General features: G+C 39.2%; 1 protein-coding gene across 2 annotated transcripts in view; it reads right to left on the reverse strand.

The window, feature by feature from the left end:
• Positions 1-4,313: 4,313 nt before the first annotated feature.
• lrsam1 (leucine rich repeat and sterile alpha motif containing 1) overlaps positions 4,314-24,187 on the reverse strand; it is a 57,353-nt gene continuing 37,479 nt past the window's right edge. For both annotated transcript variants that reach the window (XM_061876783.1, XM_061876782.1), the window contains 6 exons: positions 21,161-21,256; positions 19,450-19,548; positions 19,242-19,373; positions 17,313-17,379; positions 14,068-14,270; positions 4,314-10,820 (listed from right to left, as the gene is read on the reverse strand). In XM_061876783.1, the coding sequence (XP_061732767.1) occupies positions 10,698-10,820; positions 14,068-14,270; positions 17,313-17,379; positions 19,242-19,373; positions 19,450-19,548; positions 21,161-21,256 (720 nt within the window). In that variant the 3' untranslated portion in view covers positions 4,314-10,697. The remainder of the gene's footprint in view (positions 10,821-14,067; positions 14,271-17,312; positions 17,380-19,241; positions 19,374-19,449; positions 19,549-21,160; positions 21,257-24,187) is intronic.

Genomic DNA, 24,187 nt, shown 5'->3' on the forward strand with positions numbered 1-24,187 from the left:
GGCCAGTGAAATGAGGGCACGTTCAAAGTTCAGAAGAAAAATCGGATTTTTCACAGTTTTCACTTACTGTAGTTCAGTTGATTTCGATACAAAAAAGCTTTATATAAAGTGAGATTTTTATTTTCAATAGTCAGTGATGTAATTCGTTTCTTTATTCTTATTACTTCAGTACTCACGTTAGAAGGAACTATTACGTCGACTCTACAGTATATTTCAAAAATAAAATCCATACTTTCACTGCAATACGTTTCCAAGGAGCTTCGGCGCTACTTTCTGGTTTTGTGGCAACAAGAAGCAAGCACTACGATACTACTAACCAATCATTTTTAAAAGTGGACAAAAATGGAATTAGTATTGTTTTTTTCGTGACAATAAACAACCTATCGCGCGTCAATAACGAAGATATGCGATTGGTCGGTTTATTCATTACATCATTTCCTGTATGAAATCCCTTTACTTTTTCTTTCCTGAAAAGAGCCACTTTCAAACCCGAATAAAAAAAGTTGTGGAGGGTCTCAGCGAAGAAGTTTGTAAAAATGAACAACATTTCCTCGCCCATTACAAAATTGCCAAATGTCCTACTACAGTTCATGAAGGGAAATAGCCCCCCCCCCCCCCAAAAAAAACCAGGACTGGATGTGAGCAATTAAGTGTCAAGCAGTGTGGTGACACCCTTGTGTGATATTTGGACCCGTTTTCATTTTTTATTAAAATAAAAACGATACAATTTATGTTTTTTTCAAGCTGAGACTCACTGACTTTGGCTCAATTTCTGTGAAGAAAATATATCAAACACATATTTCTATTAGCTGTCCTGGTCACTGGACCCAGGGCTAATAAAAGTGTGGAAATTGATGTTCTGTGTACTACACATCCCCCACCACCACACACACACACACACACACACACACACACACACACACACACACACACACACACACACACACAAAGCAGGCCTACAGTGGACAGAGTGTTGGTACACAGAACATCAGAGGGTCAAATGTGCGAGAAAAAGAGAGCAGACAGTGTTGACAAACAATGTGGCAACCTTGTGTGGGAACCGCAGGTGCAGAAACACAAACGAAGAATCCCTGTGGGATGCAGAAACTGGCAGAGAAATTTTCCATGCAACGTTCATATTGTTGTTACTCAGCCAGCATTTGTGGGTCTGATGGACCCCTTGCATTTTGTGGCTTTTAATGCCTTACAATTAAACACTTTTATGTTAAAATACTGAACAGATGTTTACCTTATCCCAATAAAAATGCAACAGGTCCATCAGACCCATGAACGCTGGCTGAGTAACAACAATATGAACGTTGCACGGAAAATTTCTCTGCCAGTTTCTGCATCCCACAGGGATTCTTCTTTTGTCTTTCTGCACCTGCGGTTCCCACACAAGGTTGCAACTTTGTTTGTCAACACTGTCTGCTCTCATTTTCTCGCACATTTGATTGACCCTCTGATGTTCTGCATACCTACACTCTGTCCTCCTCCTGTCTAGGCCTGCTGTGTGTGTGTGTGTGTGTGTGTGTGTGTGTGTGTGTGTGTGTGTGTGTGTGTGTGTGTGTGTGTGTGTGTATGTGTGTGTGTGTGTGTGTGTGTGTGTGCACAGAACATCAATTTCCACACTTCTGTTAGCCCCAAACATCTTACGTATATGTAAGATGTGGGATGCAGAAACTGGCAGAGAAATTTTCCATGCAACGTTCATATAGTTGTTACTCTGCCAGCATTTGTGGGTCTAATGCAGTGGTCCCCAACCACTGGGCCGCAGAAGATTTTTTTATAAAAAAAAATGTTTTCTTAAATTTTGTTTTTATTATTAAATCAACATGAAAAACACAAGATACACTTAAAATGATTGCACAAACCCAAAACACCTCCCTTTTCATGACAAAGGAAAAAAAAAACAAGAAAATCCCCCGCCGGGCCGCGGGACAAATTATTAAGCGTTGACCGGTCCGCAGCTACAAAAAGGTTGGGGACCACTGGTCTAATGGACCCATTGCATTTTGTGGTTTTTAATGCTTCACAATCAAACACTTTTATGTTAAAATACTGAACAGATGTTTACCTTATCCCAATAAACATATGTTCAGTATTTTAACATTGTTTGTCAACACTGTCTGCTCTCATTTTCTCGCACATTTGACCCTTTGATGTTCTGCGTACCTACAATCTCTCCTTCTCCTGTCTAGGCCTGCTGTGTGTGTGTGTGTGTGTGTGTGTGTGTGTGTGTGTGTGTGTGTGTGTGTGTGTGTGTGTGTGTGTGTGTGCGTGCGTGCGTGCGTGCGTGCGTGCGTGTGTTACACACAAAACATCAATTTCCACACTAGTATTAGCCCCGGACATCTTATATGTAAGATGTGGGATGCAGAAACTGGCAGAGAAATGTTCGTTGTAACGTTCATATTGTTGTTACTCTGCCAGCGTTTGTTGGTCTGATGGACCTATTGCATTTTGTGACTTTTAATTCCTCACAATCAAACACTTTTATGTTAAAATACTGAACAGATGTTTACCTTATCCCTATAAACATCTGTTCAGTATTTCAACTTAAAAGTGGTTATGTTAAAATACTGAACAGATGTTTATTGGGATAAGGTAAACATCTGTTCAGTATTTCAATGTAAAAATGTTTGATTGTGAGGCATTAAAAGCCACAAAATGCAACGGGTCCATCAGACCCACAAACGCTGGCTGAGTAACAACAATATCAACATTAAAAAAGAGTTCAACACATGGAGGACACTGACTCCAACTATGGAATCCAAGTAAAACAACCATTTGTATTATTTATATTCAAACATTTATGTAGTGTAAGGCGATAACATGGTTGAAATGTATTTAATTCAACTTTGATTGTGCTACTTTTTACACTCTCGATAAAGCCCCCATTAGATACAGACTGTGAATGTTATTTCCATGCACAAAAAAATAATCTGTTCTTTTCTTTTTTCCAAAGAGCAACCACCCCTGTACCAGACTTTGTCCAGCTCACCTGAAGCAGAACATTCATCTGATGAACACAGCCCCCACCCCCAGCTGGTGACTTGTCTCCACTCAAGATGATCTCCTGCTGGCCCCACTATGGACTGGACTCTCACACTTTTAAATACAGCCACTCGACGTCCATTGCACCGATCGCCCAGGTGGGGTGTCTCCACATCTGCAATCCCCTCCAAGGTTTCTCATTGTATCCCATTGGGTTGTTTTTTCTTGCCCTAATGTTGATGTGGGATCTGAGCTGAGGATGTTGTTGTGGCTTGTGCAGCCCTCTGATACACTTTTGATTTAGGTCTTTATAAATAAACTTTGATTGATTGATATTTAATGTTCAAACTGAGGAATTTATTATTTTTTTTGCAAATAATTATTAACTTAGAATTTAATGGCATCAACACATTGCAAAAAAGTTGGCACAGGGGCATTTTTACCACTGTGTCACTTGGCCTTTCAATTAAACAACACTCAGTAAACGTTTGGGAACTGAGGAGACCAATTTTTGAAGCTTTTTGTTGAATGTGCCAGTTTGGTCTTTTGTTGAACCCTACAAAATATTAATACTGTAAGTATTGTGCTTATTACATACTAGCTATTTGATTGTATAAATTAATTACAGTTTGTCCTAGCTAGTCAAGAAGTAGTCTTTGCTATTAAGTTGAATGTGCCAGTTTGGTCTTTTGTTGAACCCTACAAAGTGTCAATACTGTAAGTATTGTGCTTATTACATACTAGCTATTTGATTGTATAAATTAATTTCAGTTTGGCCTTGCTATTCAAGAAGTAGCTTTTCCTATTTAGTTGAATGTGCCAGTTTGATCTTTTGTTGAACCCTACAAAGTGTCAATACTGTGCGTATTGTACTTATTACATACTAGCTATTTGATTGTATAAATTAATTTCAGTTTGTCGTAGCTAGTCAAGAAGTAGTCTTTGCTATCAAGTTGAATGTGCCAGTTTGGTGTTTTGTAGAACCCTACAAAATGTTAATACTGTAAGTATTGTGCTTATAACATACTAGCTATTTGATTGTAACATACATTTTGATTACCAAATTTGGAGGTATTCAAATCAGCATGTAAATATAATGTCACGTGCTGCAAAGGTATCATAATATGGTACCATTTGATGTTACGTGAACTGGTACCCGATAGTACCGTTAGAATTCAGTCGATACATACAGCATATAAAGTACCAAATATTTTTGAGCACATTTTCATAAAAACAAACATGCGTTGTAGGAGATAACTATTGCATAGTTATTAATCAAACCACACTGCATTTATAGTCTGTAAGAAAACTCCACAAGCAGTTTATACATTTAATTTGTGTCACCCGTATATTTTTCAGTGTACATTTTCAAAAGTAGGAGTGTTCCCATGCAACATGAATATTTACACTGAAACAAGATGGTTATGTGTGTTCTATATTTATCTTAAATATCAGGTGTTGACTATATAAGAGCACTTGAGAGAATAGAATAGCATTAGTGATGGTCAGAAAAGGGGGGTTAGACTCTATAAATACACGAGTGATCAAACAAAACAAAAAGACAAAAGTTATTTTCCAGCAAAGCTTGTTGATGATATATATAATAATATATTTTTGGGGCAGCACGGTGATAGAGGGGTTAGGGCGTCCGCCTCACAATACGAAGGTCCTGAGTAATCCTGCGTTCAATCCCGGGCTCGGGATCTTTCTGTGTGGAGTTTGCATGTTCTCCCCGTGACTGCGTGGCTTCCTCCCACCTCCAAAGACATGCACCTGGGGATAGGTTGATTGGCAACACAAAACTGGCCCTAGTATGTGAATGTGAGTGTGAATGTTGTCTGTCTATCTGTGTTGGACCTGTGATGAGGTGGCGACTTGTCCAGGGTGTACAGCCGCCTTCCGCCCGTTTGTAGCTGAGATAGGCACCAGCGCCCCCCGTGACCCCAAAGGGAATAAGCGGTAGAAATTGGATGGATGGATGGATGGATGGAATATATTTTTGTCAAGGAGGAGACTACATACACTTAAGCACTTAACAGCAGACATCTTAAAAGCCATTGTTAATAATTTTCAAATGCCTGCTTAAGTATCACATATATATATGATTAGTGAATAATAGCAATTATTGAGTCCAACATTTTTAGCAGTAAGATATAAGAACAGTTAATATAGGTCAATAAGTCACCTTTTCGAAATAGATTTAAAGAATCGCACTTACACGCTGATAAAGTGTATTAAAAAGTCCCAAATTGTGTACATTAGTCAATTTAAAATACTACATTCCCTTATAGTAGCATTAGAGCTAAATTCACATCGAAACTCATACGGATGAAAGAAAAGGTCAACAAAGTCCATTTTAAACCCTACCTTTGAGTTATGTCATTTTAAAATTACATTAAATATTCTCAGGGCTTTTAATCGATTGCAACTGGACTGTTCAGTTTGTCCTAGAAGATGTTTCGCTTTGCATCTGAGCAGGTTTCATCACTTCACGCTCACAGACTTAGATTGTCAGATCTAGTCTAGATGATGGTGCCAAAGTTCCAACTTTTTATACTGTAACACAGTGTTTTTCAACCTTTTCTGAACAAATGAAAAAATCCTGAGGCACACAACCAGTAGAAATCATTGAAAAATGAAACTAAGCAGCCGATATTGACAATTGTTGGATATGAATTCAAACCACACCCAACCATTCATCACTATAGCTCTTGTCTCAAAGTAGGTGTACTGTCACCACCTGTCACATCACGTCGTGACTTATTTTTTTGTTTTTTTCCTGTGTGCCGTGTTTTAGTTCTTGTTTTGCTCTACTATTTTGGTGGATTTTCCTATTTTGTTGGCATTTTCCTGTAGTAGTTTCATGTCTTCTTTGAAAATTCCCCGCACCGGCTTTGTCTACACAATCAAGACGATGTAAGTCTTTGTGTGAACATTGTTGATTGTCATGTACGGATGTACTTTGTGGACGCCGTCTGCTCCACACGCTGTAAGTCTTTGCTGTCGTCCAGCATTCTGTTTTAGTTTACTTTTCAGCCAGTTTTGCATAGCCATCCCTAAGCTTCAATGCCTTTTCTTAGCGTCACTCATCTTTTGTTTATTTTTGGTTTAAGCGTTAGATACCTTTTTACCTACACGCTGCCTCCCGCATATTGTGATCACGACAAACCATGTTCACGACATCTACAAAGCAATTTGCTACCCGGTGCCACCTACTGATATGGAAGAATATTACATGTTTACTCTGTATAGCTCCAGACAGCACAGACACTAAACAACGGCACAGTATTTGCGGATTATAATTACTGGTTTGCAAAATAATATTTTTAACCCAATTAGGTGAAATTACATAATCTCCCACGGCACACCAGACTGTATCTCACGGCACACTAGTGTGCTTGAAAAACACTGCTCTAACAAGAAGATGGCGTGCACAGGATAGCATGGTTTTTCCTTTGGGAAATTTGTGGGGAAAAAAATATGGTGAAAAAATAGTTTGTGGAGGAACAAGAACAAAGTGCACGAGGAAGGGAAAAAATGACAGACGTAATACCAATATCATTCTGTATGTTTTAGGTCAATGTGAGAAACAGTTTTTTAACCAATGCAATGTTCCAGTACACTTCCAACCTGGCAACATTCTGAGACAATGGCCAGACCAGACACCCCACACAATTTGGTGTATGCTGTCCAGTGCAGTGACGAATGCACTCATTTATATATATTGGGGACATTGCAAGCCTAAGTTGGTTTATGTTACAACAAGATAGGGTTGCACAATTATTTCTTGAATTGATACATTTTTCAATTAATGTGTCAATTTCATTTCCATTGCTATGAGATGGCGACTTGTCCAGGGTGTACTCAGCCTTCCACCCGAATGCAGCTGATAGGCTCAAAGATCTCCCGCGATCCCGAAAGGGACACGTGGTTAAAAATGGATGGATGAATGGATTTCATTTACAACTGTTTTTTGGTAAAGTGGTACAACATATTTTATGAATTAATTCCCCAAAATTCACCAACAATTTTCTTGTACAGTATGTAGAAAACTTTAAATACATGTTGTTTGGTAGGGGATACAAAAGTAAATCACTTAAAGAGACGTTTTATTTCTTTCACCTATCTAAAGAATTGTCTATTAATGCCTTTTCAATTGCTGAGGCTTTGCAGCGGTGCTGTTGTAAAAAGTAATTTCTCAATTTTCAGATTTACAGAGGGCTACAAAAGGCTTGTTTTCCTTAGTGGCATCTGGGGGGTTCTGATTGGGGTTTTATGATGACAATTTAAATACCAATTATTGGGGTGGGTACCGAATCTGGTACTTGTTTGGCACCAACTGAATCACGGTGGTCTTACCGGGCACTTATCCACACAAAATCCAATGGTGCCATGTTACGGTACCTGGGTTGCGCGTGATATAATGCCCAGGTGTTTTGCCTTTTTGCACTTAAGCACTTGAAAATCAATTCAGCAGCACTGAGAGCTGTCTCAGCCAAACTACCTCTAGGGAATGTTGCAATTTTTAATGCCAACAAAGAAATGTAATGGGAAAAAAAAAAACTTCATCGGAAGTAAAGTAAGCCTCCACTTTTCAAAAAATGCACTAGCTTGATGCTATTATACATTGGCTTTGCTATTGACATGCTACTGATTAGCATTAACACTTTTACATGGTGATTTCTACACCTCCAAACTTGTCAATGAAAACTACAACTAAAATGCACGTTACAATCAAACAGCTGGTGCGTAAAAAGTACAATACTTACATTATTAACACTTTTTGGGACACAAAAAAAGACCGGACAGCAAAGACTGAACTGACTTGCCAACACACCATAAATTATACACTATAGCTTTCTAACGTCTTGGACTTGCAACTGTAATTGAAACATAGGAATGTCATCATTAAACAAGATATAACAACTGTACAGCAGTTACTATAATCAGCTATTTTTTAAATGTTACAATAAAAAATGAGATTTCATTATCAAAATTATTAATATTTATCAACACACACTTAAGTACCGAAAATTGGTACCGTTGAGTACTAGTATCGTTTCACAGGTACCGGAAATTGGTACCCATCCTTACTGATCCATCATAAGTGAGGTAAGCCAATATGTATTACCTGTACATTTTATGACTTATTTGTGGTAAGTTTTATTGACTTTATAATCTGAAAAAAAAAACTAAGTCACTTTACTGTTTGGGAAGTGAATTATAGTAGTGGCTCATACTATAGAGTTGGGTTTCGATCCAACACATTGTAGTTACAGGGGCGATATTGGTCATTTTATTCACAATTATAACCAACACAGGAAGGCAGTGTAACAATATCAACACAATCCATCCATCCATTTAGTACCGCTTGTCCCAATATTCAAACTATTTCATTTCTAAGAGACTTAACAATTTTAGCCATTAACAAATAACAGGAGATAGAGTAGGAACTTTCTGGTTCAAAGTGTCCTTCTTCGTGACTTTCATACAACTTAAGGGAATAATATGTTTTTTTCACCACAATAGAGCAAAACCATCCTTGTCTGAGGCCCATCTCTGGTTAGAGAAGGGTTTGGCAACACGCGGCGGCTCTTTAGCGCTGCCCGAGTGGCTACCTGGAGCTTTGTCAAAAATGAATGAAAATTAAAAAAGATGAGGGGGAAAAAAATATACTTTTTGTTTTAATATGGTTTCTGTAGGAGGATAAACATGACTCAAACCTTTTGAATTGTTAGAAATCCCACTGTTTATATTTAACATGCTTCACTGATGAGCGTAATTGGCGAGCGCCGTTTTGTCCAATTAATTTAGGCGGTCCTTGAACTTACTGTTTGTTTACTCTCTCAGACGTGTTTTATGCCACTCATTTGTCTCATCTTGTCCACCAAACGTTTTATGCTGTGCGTGAGCACACAAAGGTGAGCTTTGTTGATGTTCTTGACTTGTGTGGAGTGCTAATCAGACATAGTTGGTCACTGCATGACTGCAAGCTAACCCATACTAACATTCTATTTGGGCTAGAATCATGATACCTTGTGTGTAAGTATATTTGAGCTCATTTACTTATGTCCTCTGTGTATTTAATTTATATTTGCATGTCTCATGGCACATTATCTGTATGTAGTATTGGCTGCATTTCTGATAGTTGTTTTTGTGCCATGTTGTTCCAGACCACAGCAAACGTTACTCAGCTTGCAAAGAATGTAATAAATCCATTTGTGTGTCCTTCAACTTGGATAAACATACATCTATACCTTCGGCCGTTTTAAGACAGTCATTTCCAAGAATTATCTCGCCCTCTGACAAGTTTTAATTATGTTTTCTAATGTTGTAAAAATGTGTAGAATAAATATTACATTTCAACATTTCTGTCAACAAAGTATTGAGACACATAGTCATTTTTATAGTAGGCTAATATAACTGACGACCCATTTCTGCCCACAGAGGTGTTCAGTGAGGTGTCACAGCACACCTGTTCAAAGGGTATTAGAGGAGGTGTGTCAGGCAGCAATGCCCGGCAGGAATCACCTGTATCTTGATATATAAACACTTACATCATGTGTTGCCTTTATTATAACACTTATTTAAGGCTTTTCATTTAATTGCAGCTCCAGGCAGGTTTGTTTTTTGTATTTGTGGTCCAAAATGGGCTCTTTCAACATGTTGGTTTGCCGACCCCTGGGTTAGAGGATACATATGCGCACGTTCAGTGGAAGGCTCAGGCTCCCAAAATGCAACACTGAATGACACAGGAGGTCCTTCACACCGACAGCCATCAGACTGTATAATGCAATCCTTCTTGACTGCACTTATGTGTACAATATATTTATATTATTCATATATTAAATATTATATATATAATATATGTTATATATTACTTATTATTATTATTGTCTATTCTGAGCGAACTGTGGTGCTGAATTTCCCCCAGGGTTCAAAAAAGTACTTTCTATTCTATTCTGACCCTCTCAGTGGCCTAGTGGTTAGAGTTTCCGCCTTGAGATCGATAGGTTGGGAGTTCAAACCCCGGCCGAGTCATACCAAAGACTATAAAAAAATGGGACCCATTGCCTCCCTGCTTGGCATTCAGCATCAAGGTTTGGAATTGGGGGTCGAATCACCATAAATGATTCCCGGGCGCGGCACCGCTGCTGCCCACTGCTCCCATCACTTCCCAGCGGGTGATCAAGGGGATTGGTCAAATGCTGAGGACACATTTCACCACACCTAGTGTGTGTGTGTGTGACAATCATTGGTACTTTAACTTTTTTAGTTGGGGCTTTGACACCAGCCTTAAGACTACATCTGACCAATCTAATTCTATTAGTATGAACTGATGAAGCCTGCCGGATGAGAGGCAGAACGACCTTTAAGACAAACTAAACAGTCCAGGTGCTCTCGATTGAAACCCCTGAGAATACAATGACCGGGATGAATGAGAACATCCATAAACACAACAGTGAATACTCACATTATCATGATTTTACAAACCAACCAAATGCTGAAATGTTTTGCAAAAGTGCAGTAGAGTCCGCTTAAGTCAGTCCTGTATATGTCGACAAACACTTGTGTCCATGTGAGTCTGTGGGGGTGTGGACATAAATATCATAAACATATTTTTGGTTAGTATAGGAAAACTGCCTCAAGCACGTGTACACAGCAGCACGGCAGTCATGCACAACAAATAAAAGCGGATTCTAACTGTGGTAGAGGCGTATGCGCTGGGATAAGGCGCTTCGACACAGAGGGCAGTTCTGCATGGCGCCGCTGCACACCTGACAACAGCAAACATGGCCGCATGGCAAAAAGATGACCTGAGCCTGGAGAGGAAAGAAAAAAACACCATCTCTCATCTGTCCAGCTTTATCCAGTTGTGTTCAGAATTTTACATACATTCATCATTAATTAAATTAAAGTGTGATTATGCTGCGGGTCCCTAAAGTCTGGACATATACAGTGGTACCTCAATTCAAAAGTCCCCTAACTTACGAGTGTTTTCAGATACGAGCAATCTCTCAGGTTTTGGTTACGCTTTAAGTTGGGAGCCACCTTGAGTTACTATTTGAAGTAGTATTTGTCACTGGGCAATAAATAGTTGCTGTTTTTGCTTCCTTTAGACAAGAAACAAACGTAAGTTTTAATTCAACAGTTGAAGTGCGTGTGAGCACCTCCGACCATTAGAACTAAGAAAAAAAGAGGAAGCGAAAGACAAAATCAAAGAAACAGAACGTTAAAATATGTCAGGTAACTTGTTTTGGGGTACACATCATGCGGTAAACCCAAAACAAGTTCATCATCATAAGCGGAAGATGATGATGAACTTGTTTTGGGTTTACCGCATGATTTTTTTTTGTCCGATAACACTCAGAATCTTTTACGATTGCTGTGTTGCAAGAGGCCTTCAACAATCCTGCGTTATCCAAAGACAGTAAGCCTCCTGCCTTTTCCATCAGAAGGTCATGACAGTGTGAATGATTGACAACTCTGTTGATGCACTTCATCTTCAATATCATCAACGCCACATTGCATTGGTGAGCCTTTGACCTGAGCGATGTGAAATGACAACACGGGACACTTAATGCTAACAAAACGGCCAACGGTTGTAGCTGCGGTTGTCAAGTTGACCAACTTTTTACAGAACTTATGTCTATAAATAGAATAGAATAGAGTTTTATTGTCATTATTACAGTGAACAGGTTCAAGGAACAACAAAATTGGAGCAGATCCCCTAAGGTGCATAAACAATAATTTAGTAATATAATTAGTAAAAAAATATAAAAAAAGAAGATATGTATCTATATATATGTATATATCCACACACATGCACATATTCATACATATGCATATATATACTAGAGGTGTAACGGTACGTGTATTTATATTGAACCGTTTCGGTACGGGGGTTTCGGTTCGGTTCGGAGGTGTACCGAACGAGTTTCTACACGGACATATTAGGTAGCGCACCGCACATTGTGTAAACAATGCAGAGCGAGGCACAACACACGGCGGGCTAGCAGCGACCGGGCTAGAACAACATGCAAAAGCCAGAGCTGGAAGACCCTCCTGCCTCGTTAACATCTGTCCTTTGGGAACACTTCGGCTTCGCGGTGCGATACATCAATGGAGGACAGAGGTTTGCCGACATTGTTGAGCAGCAGTAGGGTATGCTTCTACCAACACGTCAAACATGTTAACCCCTTTGAAGCGTCACCACCCCCAAGTCAACCTCGCTTTAAGGAAGAGAAAGAGGAACGTGGTGCAAACACCACATTCAAGCAGCCTCTCCTCGGCCAGCCAGGCAGGGCTAAGGCAATAACAAATGTTTTTATAGCAGTACATTTAAGATCATCCATCCATCCATTTCCTACCGCTTGTCCCGTTCGGGGTTGCGGGGGGTTGCTGTATTGCATTAAAACTAGATTTTGACCCACTTCTATGGTGGAAGAACAATAAGTCGCTATATCCTCTTACTACCAAGTTAGCCAGGCTGGGGAGGGGGAACAAAAGTTAATCTGAGGCTGAGTTGACTTGAAACTGTTTAGTGTTGCACTTTTTATATGTAGAAGAAAAGTTTTGTCATTTTATTTCTTCTGAGCAACAACTGGAGGCAGTTTAATGTTGATTTACGTGGACCCCGACTTAAACAAGTTGAAAAACTTATTGGGATGTTACCATTTAGTGGTCAATTGTAGGGAAATATGTACTGTACTGTGCAATGTACTATTAAAAGTCTAAATCAATCAATCAAAAAAAGCACTTTATATGTAAAAAGGTTTTGTTAAGAAACCATTCTGAGCCTTATCTTATTTAGTTTTTATTTTATATATGTTGACCACTTTAACCTTGGCAATGGACCCTGTGTGTATATGTATGCTATGCCATTGTTTACAAATTTGGTAAATAAATAACCAGAAAATGTATATTTTGTTGTTTTCTTACTGTACCGAAAATGAACCGAACCGTGACCTCTAAACCGAGGTATGTACCGAACCGAAATTTTTGTGTACCGTTACACCCCTAATATATACATATTCACATATAACATTATTGCACATTATAGTCCGAAAAAATAAAACGTCATGACAAATGAGGACATGACGGAAACATTTTGCTCACTCAGTGGCTGTTTAATGCTCTTGGGTAAAAACTGTTTTTTAGTCTATTTGTGCCCGCTTTTAGCACCCTATAGCGTCTGCCCAAGGGTAGCAGTTCTAGGTGGCAGTGCCCGGAAGCCCAGTTCTAAATTAAAGGAATTACCCAGGATGTGACGAAGTAGTTCCACGTAGAGGTTGTGCTAGAGTAGCCAGCGCGTAAGGGATCCTTTGGGATACAGGTGACTACTGCAATCTACAGTAGACCACAGTCAAGGTCACAGTTCGCTATTGAGTGACACTAGTGTTAAGGTGACTATATGGGTTATTTCATGTTTAGAGGGCTCTAATTAGTTACAAACGTATTTCAAAGGTCAAACAAATGTTTTTTTATATTCTAACTATGTAAATATTTGATTTAATAATAATAATCTGACTTTATAGAAATCATTTACCAAGTACCAATCTGTTTACCGATAAACAAGGGACGATTGTACCCTAACGCCAACCCAAACTTAAATTCTAACCCAAATTAAAACTGAGATTTGACTGTAAGGAGTCAAAATGACTTTTCCCCAATCACAGGATTCTATTTAGTAGTGTACATCAGTGGTCCCCAACCTTTTTGTATCCGCGGACCGGTCAACGCTTAATAATTTGTCCCGCGGCCCGGGGGGTGTCCTTTTTTTTTTTTCTTCTTTGTCATGAAAAAGGGACGTTTTTGTCATGAAAAGGGGAGTTTTTTGTGGTTGGTGCACTATTTGTAAGTGTATATTGTGTATTTTATGTTGATTTAATTTAAAAAAAAAATATATATATATATTTATTTATTTATTTATTTTTTTTAAATAAAAAATTCTTCTGCAGCCCGGTACCAATCGGGCCACGGCCCGGTGGTTGGGGACCACTGGTGTACACGATCCAAATTTCTGACCACAACTGTAAATACTCAGACAAGCATGGCTTATCCTCTTACCGTGGTCTCCATGCAGACCACACACTCCGAGCCCCCTGGTCCTTCCACAGGGCTGGGTGCTGATGGGGTGATGGGGGTACCGGGAGTCAGTGGTGGGCTGGGTGTCATGATGCTATAGGTGTCGGGAATTGGAGGGAAGAAGGAAGATGGCTCTGATGGGATGACTTCAGTTTCTTCGCTCTGCTCGACCATCTTACAGGCACCTAAGGAGATATATAATTTGGATAAGAAATACATTCCAGTGCTATTATTACTGTGAAATTACATGTATTTTTACTGTGAAAAGTCCCCCCTCACAGCTATCGTGACAAACCTATAGTAAGTTGCAACTTGACCTAATGGAGGAAAGCATCTTGTCTAATGTTCACGTTAAATTTTAAATTCAGATGAATGCACAACCTGAATTAGAAAGACATGAAACATGCTTTGACAGAATAAAATGTGCACACCAAAATTTTGTCTAATAGTCTGTTTATGGTGTATTTGTTTTAGACATGTTAATTGTGTAGAATAATTAAACATCTGCACAAGTCTACATATCCAAAAGCGAGTAGGATAAAACAGAGCAACCCCATTTTAACAATTAAAGTGAGGATTCTGACCAATATTTTACTGGAACATCATTGAACATGATCCAAAAACATCTAAATGATCAATTTTGTAGTTTGAAAGGAAAAGAAATGTAAGGGAAGTGTCAAAAAAAAAACATACCACCCTTGGTTGAGGTGATCATATACATTTACACAAGTTCATAAATCAATATATTAGGCTTGTCAACAATAACTACAAATACACACAATCATAAACTACCATAATATAACCCAACCATGAAAACCTCTGCCCCCCGAGAGCCAAGCATGCATTTCATGCTGAACATGGATGTTGACTTTTAGGTCAATCTGGTTCTTAAACTTTTACCACCAAAAACGATTATTATTTTTGATTGTTTTCTCACGATAGATGGAAAAAAATATTCTCAACCCAGATAGCAATGTTTTTCTTTCTATAAAATAAAAAAACCCTAACTCTCCCTGTATAAGATGCCCCTCAATCCAAATTGGTTATCCTGGAGAAGGGGTGTCCAAAATGTGGCCCGCAGCTTGCTTTATATCAGTGGTCCCCAACCACCGGGCCGTGACCCGATCGGTACCGGGCCGCAGAAGAATTTTTTATTTAAAAAAAAAAAAAAAAAAAAAAAAAAAGTTTTTTTTTTTTAAATTAAATTAAATCAACATAAAAAACACAATATACACTTACAAATAGTGCACCAACAACAAAAAACGTCCCTTTTTCATGACAAAGAAGAAAAAAATAAAAAAAAGAACAAAAAAGACACCCCCCCCCCGGGCCGCGGGACAAATTATTAAGCGTTGACCGGTCCGCGGATACAAAAAGGTTGGGGACCACTGCTTTATATGGCCACAGGGGAATATTCCAGACATAAAATAATTTACAGTCTGCGGAGCATCTACCTAGTTTTTTTCTTTTATATAAATTATTATGTTACTGGCCTACATTGTAGAAAGGAAATACATTATTTCTTATTTTTTGCTGTGCATAGACAATAAATTAACACATGAAGATTCTGACCACATGAAAAAAGAAAAAGTTGTACACACTATGTGTGTAGTAAAAAAAATACATTAAAAATATACGATAAGAAAAGTTAACAAAAGCGAAGTCAATGTCTCTGTATGTGGTCTACGGCGAATCAAGTTTAAACATCCGTTTCCAGAGGCTATCGATTAATGTTTCATCCAGGTTAATCGTTCTACTTCCTGCCACAAAATACTACTGTTCTGACTACATTATACATTATACTACCAGTATATCATGTTTTATTATTGTTACAATTACACAAAATGTGTATATTACATTAAAATAACTGGTGTTTGTTTTATGTTATATCAATATGTGGAAACTTTAATCAGTGCTACACCATTAATTGTTGTGACACATGCCTCTTTATATCTGTTGGAAACACCTTTCTACTTCTCTTTTTGTCCACATTCTCTACGTGAGAGGTCCATGTTACTGCAGAAAAATGTGTTTATTGTTTCATTAATAGCATTATTTTATTATCCTTTCTTGTTCAGTGTCTTTGCATTGTGTGTATACCGTATTTTTCGGATTATAAATCACAGTGTTTTTCATAGTTTGTCCGGGGGTGCGACATATACTCCAGAGCGACTTATGTGTGAAATTATTAACACATTACTGTAAAATATTAAATAATATTGTTTATCTCATTCGCGGAAGAGACAAAGAAAATGTCAGCAATCGTCACACACACGTCAACCAATAAGAATTTGGCAGAAGTGCATTGTGGGTCATGGGATGCTAATTGGTACATGCTACTCCCGTAGCTATTAAAATGGATAATTTCAACGTTGGCGGTAACTTATAAAAACTGAGAAGGGCTGAACAAAAATGGCACCAAAAAGGAAATCATGTACTGCAGATTACAAGTTGGACGTAGTGAAATATGCAGCAGAAAACGGCAAGAGGAAGCGACGCATACCTTTGGAGTTGGCAGAGTTGTTTAGAAGCGACATCGAGGAAGAAGATTTCATCAGATTTATCGATTTGGAGTGACAGATAGTTTGGTAAACTTATAGCATATTCTATATGTTATAGATATTTGAATGACTCTAACAATAATATGTTACGTTAACATACCAGGCACGTTCTCCGTTGGTTATTTATGCGTCATATAACGTACACTTATTCAGCCTGTTGTTCACTATTCTTTATTTATTTTAAATTTCCTTTCAAATGTCTATTCTTGGTGTTTGATTTTATCAAATAAATTTCCCCCAAAAATGCGACTTATACTCCAGTGCGACGTATATATGTTTTTTTCCTTCTTTATTAGGCATTTTCGGCCGGTGCGACATTTACTCCGGAGCGATTTATAATCCGAAAAATACGGTATATACAATATATGGCGAAAATATTGACTACAAAATTTTGACTCCATCAGGTACGCTATTTTAATATTACTATTTTATTGCATCTAACACTCTTTTTGTCCTTGATAGAGGAACAACATATGGCGAAATGTTACCCACAACCTGTTGTATTTTATGTTGAATTCGCCACATACATGTGAAGTGCAGATGCACAGCAACCCTGGTGTCGGTCGTGGCCTTAAAACTCATCACACAACGCAAAGAGGAAAATGCCAATACAAATACAAATGTACAGTATAAACCAAGGCCATCTAAGGTGTGTGTAGAATTTACCTCCAGGCAGGTGTTCCTGGGCCCATTTCAGAAGAGCTTTCTGGATGCCAATTTCATTAATGCCAAGCTAAAAACAAAACATAACAATGTGAAACAGAGATAACATTCCATTTTTTACAAATGCCCAATGCTTTTAGATTTTTGGTATGTCGGAGTTACAAACCCCGTTTCCATATGAGTTGGGAAATTGTGTTAGATGTAAATATAAACGGAATACAATGATTTGCAAATCATTTTTAACCCATATTCAATTGAATGCACTACAAAGACAAGATATTTGATGTTAAAACTCATAAACTTAATTTTTTTTTGTAAATAATAATTAACTGTGTATTTCATGGCTGCAACACGTGCCAAAGTAGTTGGGAAAGGGCATGTTCACCACTGTGTTATGTCACCTTTTCTTTTAACAACACTCAATAAACGTTTGGGAACTGAGGAAACTAATTGTTGAAGCTTTGAAAGTGGAATTTTTTCCCATTCTTGTTTTATGTAGAGCTTCAGTCGTTCAACAGTCCGGGGTCTACGCTGTCGTATTTTATGCTTCATAACGTGCCACACATTTTCGATGAGAGACAGGTCTGGACTGCAGGCGGGCCAGAAAAAGTAACCGTACTCTTTTATAACAAAGCCAAGCTGTTGAAACACTTGTCTTGCTGAAATAAGCAGGGGCAACCATGATAACGTTGCTTGGATGACAACATATGTTGCTTCAAAACCTGTAAGGACCTTTCAGCATTAATGGTGCCTTTACAGATGTGTAAGTTACCCATGCCTTGGGCACTAATACACCCCCATACCATCACAGATAGTGGCTTTCGAACTTTGCGCCTATAACAATCCCAATGGTTATTTTCCTCTTTGTTCTGGAGGATAACACGTCCACAGTTTCCAAATATAATTTGAAATGTGGACTCGTCAGAACACAGAACACCTTGCCACTTGGCATCAGTCCATCTTAGGTGAGCTCGGGCCCAGCCAAGCCGGCGGCGTTTCAGGATATTGTTGATAAATGGGTTTGGCTTTGCATAGTAGAGTTTTAACTTGCACTTACAGATGTAGCGACCAGCTGACAGTGGTTTTATGAAGTGTTCCTGAGTCAATGTGGTCATACACACTGATGTCGGTTTTTGATGCAGTACCGCCTGAGTGATCAAAAGTCCGTAATATCATCGCTTACGTGCAGTGACTTCTCCAGATTCTCTGAACTTTTTGATGATTTTACGGACCGTAGATGGTAAAATCCCTAAATTCCTTGCAATAGCTCGTTGAGAAATGTTGTTCTAAAACTGTTCGACAATTTGCTTACAAAGTAGTGACCCTCACCCCATCCTTGTTTGTGAATTACTTAGCATTTCATGGAAGCTCCTTTCATACCCAATCATGGCACCCACCTGTTCCCAATTAGCCTGCACACCTGTGGGATGTTCCAAATAAGTGTTTGATGAGCATTCCACAACTTTATCAGTTTGTATTGCCACCTTTCCCAACTTCTTTGTCACGTTTTGGTGGCATCAAATTCTAAAGTTAATGATTATTTGCAAAAAAAAAATGTTTATCAGTTCAAACATCAAATACTGTAAGTTGTCTTTGTAGCATATTCAACTGAATATGGGATGAAAATGATTTGCAAATCATTGTATTCTGTTTATATTTACATTTAGCACAATTTCCCAACTCATATGGAAATCGGGTTTGTAAATGGCATGAGTGCATACAAGGCCAGGAATTTGACAACACGATGTCGATTAACTTGTTGCATCCGACACTAGATGGATGGATAGAAGAAAACAATTGTTTGCAAGTGATGGTGATGATGGCCAGTGTCAAATTTGACTTTAGCTCTGGCTTGACTTTTCTGACCAATAAAGTGAGGTATGAGGTCCAGACGTCACACACCAGGTAAATGAAATTGTGTTGTCTACACACCTTCTTTAGGTCAGAGGGGTTCATGTGACGAAGGGCCTCTGTTGTTACACGGTGGTGAGCCATAATGGGCAGATAATGTTGAGCTGACAGTTTACACAGTAGATCTACAAGCTCTTTTTCCACACCTGCTTCCTGCAGTGGACACACATCAGTACAGTTTGTTTCCATATCTTTCAGCAAGTCAAACGTGCTCAGTCCTGCTAAGTACCTGCATGCGTAAAGACAAGGGCTTAGCATCCAGCAATCTCTGGTACTGAATCATCCAGTAGTTCTGCTGGTTGGATTCCGACTTCAGCTCCATTTCCACCTAGAAAACCCAAAGTCAGTGTAATTAAACTACAAGGCAAAAGCAAACGTGTGGATTCCGGCTGCGCAGCATTCTCCCGTCGATTTAAAGGGGCATTTTTTTTTCTACATTTTAAACACTTCCTTTTGGTCGACATACTATTTAATGGTAGTTATTTGGTCAACATTTAGCATAGATTATGTTTTACAGAGCGTATTCAAACAGTTTTCTGACTGTCTCTTCATGATGCTTCGTTTTGTGGGCGGTCCTATTTACAGCCACTTCGACTATATCTTTTCTACGCCAGACATGATTTAGTTTTAGCGCTTCCATACTGACAGACATAAGCATGAACTACACGCTACTTTGTATTAGACATTGCAACAGCACAGGATGCATGTACATGTACAGGCAAGTCTGCCCCAGAACAAGACGATAGAGAAAAATACAGAACTTGACCACAGTGATCACTACAATAACAGACTTGTTAAAGTTAAGTTGAAGTACCCATGATTGTCACACACACAAACACTAGGTGTGGCGAAATTCTTCTCTGTATTTGACCCATCACCCTAGATCACCCACTGGGAGGTGTGGGGAGCAGTGAGCAGCAGCGATGACCACGCCCGGGAATAATTTTTGTCGATTTAACCCCCAATTCCAACACTTGATGCTTAGTGTTAAGTAGGGAGGTAATGTATCCAATTTTTATAGTCTTTGGTATGACTCGGCCAGGGTTAAAACTCACGTCCTACCGATCTCAGGGTGGACACTCTAATGCAAAGCTCTTCGGGTAAATCTCTACCAAATATGGAGGTTTCCGCTGACGTCACCAATTGGAAAAACGTCATAAATTAGGAAAGTTCCAAACGGCTTCTTAAGAAGAAGTATGCAGGAAGGCAATTTTATAAATATCTCCGTCATGACTCCATGGTTTGATTTCAAATTTTCAATACTTATGCAATCCCAGTTACACAAAAACAGGTACCAAGAGGTAAGGAAAGTTAAGTTTTGCATAACAGGTCCCCATTAACTACTTTACTCTGCGATAGGTCCAGCGCCAAGGAAAGTGAAACGCTATGTTGCATTTGAAGTTTGGATACAGTGTATTAAAATGATAAAAGAAACTCTCGGAAAACTTTACTATAACCATCCATTGAGATGATGATAAAAGCATCATAATTTCACTTTGAATTAAATATAACAAATTCAAATGCACATTGTTATCTCATTTGCTTGAGTTGAAGAGAAGAAAAGAACAGTGCCAGTGACGGGAAAAAAAACAGATGTATATGTTCAAGTCGGTAGTCATAACTTGTTGGCGGCATTATTTGCAGATTACTGTTGTTTGGTTGGTGTCTGATTTTTTAACCCAAACCAAAGCCAAACAAATTAATTATACTTCCTTTGGTTGGCACCAATTTATCTTTGGGTTTTGTTGGTTTTGCTTTCATTGTGCCTTCCGTCTCTGCTATTTGCAGACTGTGATGTAAAAATGCAGTTACATTAGCTGCGGCCCAGACGATAAAATTACAACAATAGAGAATTATATCGTACGATAAACCTTTCAATGTCGTACTACTTTAAATATTGTTATATTGCACAGCACTATACAGAAGTTGTGTTTGCTTACCAGAACCTGCTGCAGCTCTTGCTCTCTCTGGTGCTTCTGTTTCAGTAGCTGCTGCAGCATATCACCAAGAGCCGTGCGTTGTTTCACTAGCACCTCCTTCAAGCAGAGACACATAAGCTTGTTAGCAATGTGCAATGACGCTACAATAATCAAAATCCAAGCACAGTCCAGCAAAGACAAGACATTTAATGTTCGAACTGAGAAACACATTTTTTTTGGCAAAAAAATCATTAACTTTGAATTTAATGGCAGCAACACTGCAAATAAATTGGCACAGGGGCATTTTTACCACTGTGTTAATGGCCTTTCCTTTTAACAACACTCAGTAAATGTTTGGGAACTGAGGAGACCAATGTTTTAAGCTTTTCAGGTGGAATTCTTTCCCATTCAGTTTGATGTACAGCTTAAGTTGTTAAACAGTCCGAGGTCTCCATTGTTGTAATTTACGCTTCATAATGCGCCACACATTTTCAATGGGAGACAAGTCCGGACTACAGGCAGTCCAGTCTAGTACCCGCACTCTTTTACTATGAAGCCGCGCTGTTTTAACACGTGGCTTGGCAATTCTTTGCTGAAATAAGCAGGGGCGTCCATGATAACGTTGCTTGGATGGCAACATATGTTGCTCTAAAACCTGTATTTACCTTTCAGCATTAATGGGGTTTTCACAGATGTGTAAGTTACCCATGCCTCGGGTTCTAATACACCCCCTACTATTACAGATGCTGGCTTTTGAACTTTGCGCTTAGAACAATCCGCATGGTTCTTTTCCTCTTTGTTCCGGAGCACACAACGTCCACAGTTTCCAAAAACAATTTGAAATGTGGACTCGTCAGACCACAGTACACTTTTACATTTGGCAAAAATACCGGACAATTCTGCAAACTTCATGGCTGGCTCACATCGTGGTCACTCCGTGATCACTTACGACCGCCAGACACTTCTGGATGTGGACATATCGGGCCGTTTTGGACTGATAGACGCGTGCTTGCTAGACCTGCTAACTAGCACGGGAATACTTCGCCGGCTACATCCAGTGGCCTGTGAAGCAGGGGAGTACAGTACCAGCGGGGGCCGTCTACGGAGCAGACGCCAGCGGTGTGATCGGAAACGCGGATGCAGAGCGGGGCTAAAAACAAAGCTAAGGGCTAAACCCCACAGTACACTACTTCCCTCCATCCTGAAGCCGGATTTAAATGGAAGATACGAGACTACTGGTCTGGGTAAGGAATCAGTTAAATTAGAACAAGTTTTTTCTGCTTTGATTGTTTCAGAGTTGGACATGCGTTCTACTGAAGTGGCAAACTATGATGCGTGCGTTTTATCAAAGCCACAAACAAACAATCGGAAAATTCCCGTCGTTTCAATTCATAGATATGGTCGTAATTATTTTAAGTGCACAGGGCATAATAAACACAACATTATTAATATTGCTACTACGGACAATCTGATAAAAAATTCCCTAAAACAGCCCACTACCTATTATATAGGTTTTTTAAACATAAGATCATTGTCTCCCAAAACGTTGTTAGTTAATGATATTATCAGAGACAACAATCTTAACGTCAGTGGTCTCAGCGAAACCTGGCTTAAACCAGACGACTTTTTTGCGCTAAATGAGGCATGTCCTCCTAACTTTACACATGCGCATATTGCCCGTCCCCTTAAAAGGGGTGGGGGGATCGCACTAATATACAACGAAAACTTTAACCTTAGTCCTAACATAAATAATAAATATAAATCCTTTGAGGTGCTTATTATGAGGTCTGTCACACCGCTGCCTCTATACCTGGCTGTTATCTACCGCCCCCCAAAGCCCTATTCGGACTTTATCAATGAATTCTCAGAGTTTGTTGCTGATCTAGTGACGCAGGCCGATAATATAATTATAATGGGGGACTTTAATATCCATATGAATACCCCATCGGACCCACCGTGCGTAGCGCTCCAGACTATAATTGATAGCTGTGGTCTTACACAAACAATAAATGAACCCACGCATCACAACGGTAATACAATAGACCTAGTGCTTGTCAGGGGTATCACCGTTTCCAAAGTTACGATACTCCCGTATACTAAAGTATTGTCCGATCATTACCTTATAAAATTCGAAGTTCAGACGCATGTTCGTCAAACTAATAATAATAATAACTGCTATAGCAGCTGCAACATTAATACGGCCACAACGACAACTCTTGCTGACCTACTGCGCTCGGTAATAAATGGGTTGTACTTGTATAGCGCTTTTCTACCTTCAAGGTACTCAAAGCGCTTTGACACTACTTCCACATTTACCCATTCACACACACATTCACACACTGATGGAGGGAGCTGCCATGCAAGGCGCCAACCAGCACCAATCAGGAGCAAGGGTGAAGTGTCTTGCTCAGGACACAACGGACGTGACGAGGTTGGTACTAGGTGGAAATTGAACCAGGGACGCTCGGGTTGCGCACAGCCGCTCTCCCCACTGCGCCACGCCGTCCCCCATGGCGCCATTCCCAAAGTATGTGGGCTCTATTGATAACCTCACTAACAACTTTAATGACGCCCTGCGCGAAACCATTGATAACATAGCACCGCTAAAGTTAAAAAAGGCTCCAAAAAAGCGTACCCCGGGGTTTACAGAAGAAACTAGAGCTCAGGAATTATTATGTAGAAAGCTGGAACGCAAATGGCGCACGACTAAACTTGAGGTGCACCATCAAGCATGGAGTGATAGTTTAATAACTTATAAACGCAGGCTTACCTTAGCTAAAAGTAATTATTACTCAAATCTCATCCGCCTTGATAAAAACGATCCAAAATTTTTGTTTAGTACAGTAGCATCGCTAACCCAACAAGGGACTCCTTCCAGTAGCTCCACCCATTCGGCAGATGACTTTATGATGTTCTTTAATAAGAAATTTGAACTTACTAGAAAGCAGATTAAAGACAATGCGTCCCAGCTACAACTGGGTTATATTAACACAGCATTCAAAAAAGCGGTTATTCATCTTCTCCTTAAAAGACCTAACCTCGATCCTG

The sequence above is a fragment of the Nerophis ophidion genome, linkage group LG17 (assembly GCF_033978795.1).
Source record: "Nerophis ophidion isolate RoL-2023_Sa linkage group LG17, RoL_Noph_v1.0, whole genome shotgun sequence".
NCBI classification, from domain to species: domain Eukaryota; kingdom Metazoa; phylum Chordata; class Actinopteri; order Syngnathiformes; family Syngnathidae; genus Nerophis; species Nerophis ophidion.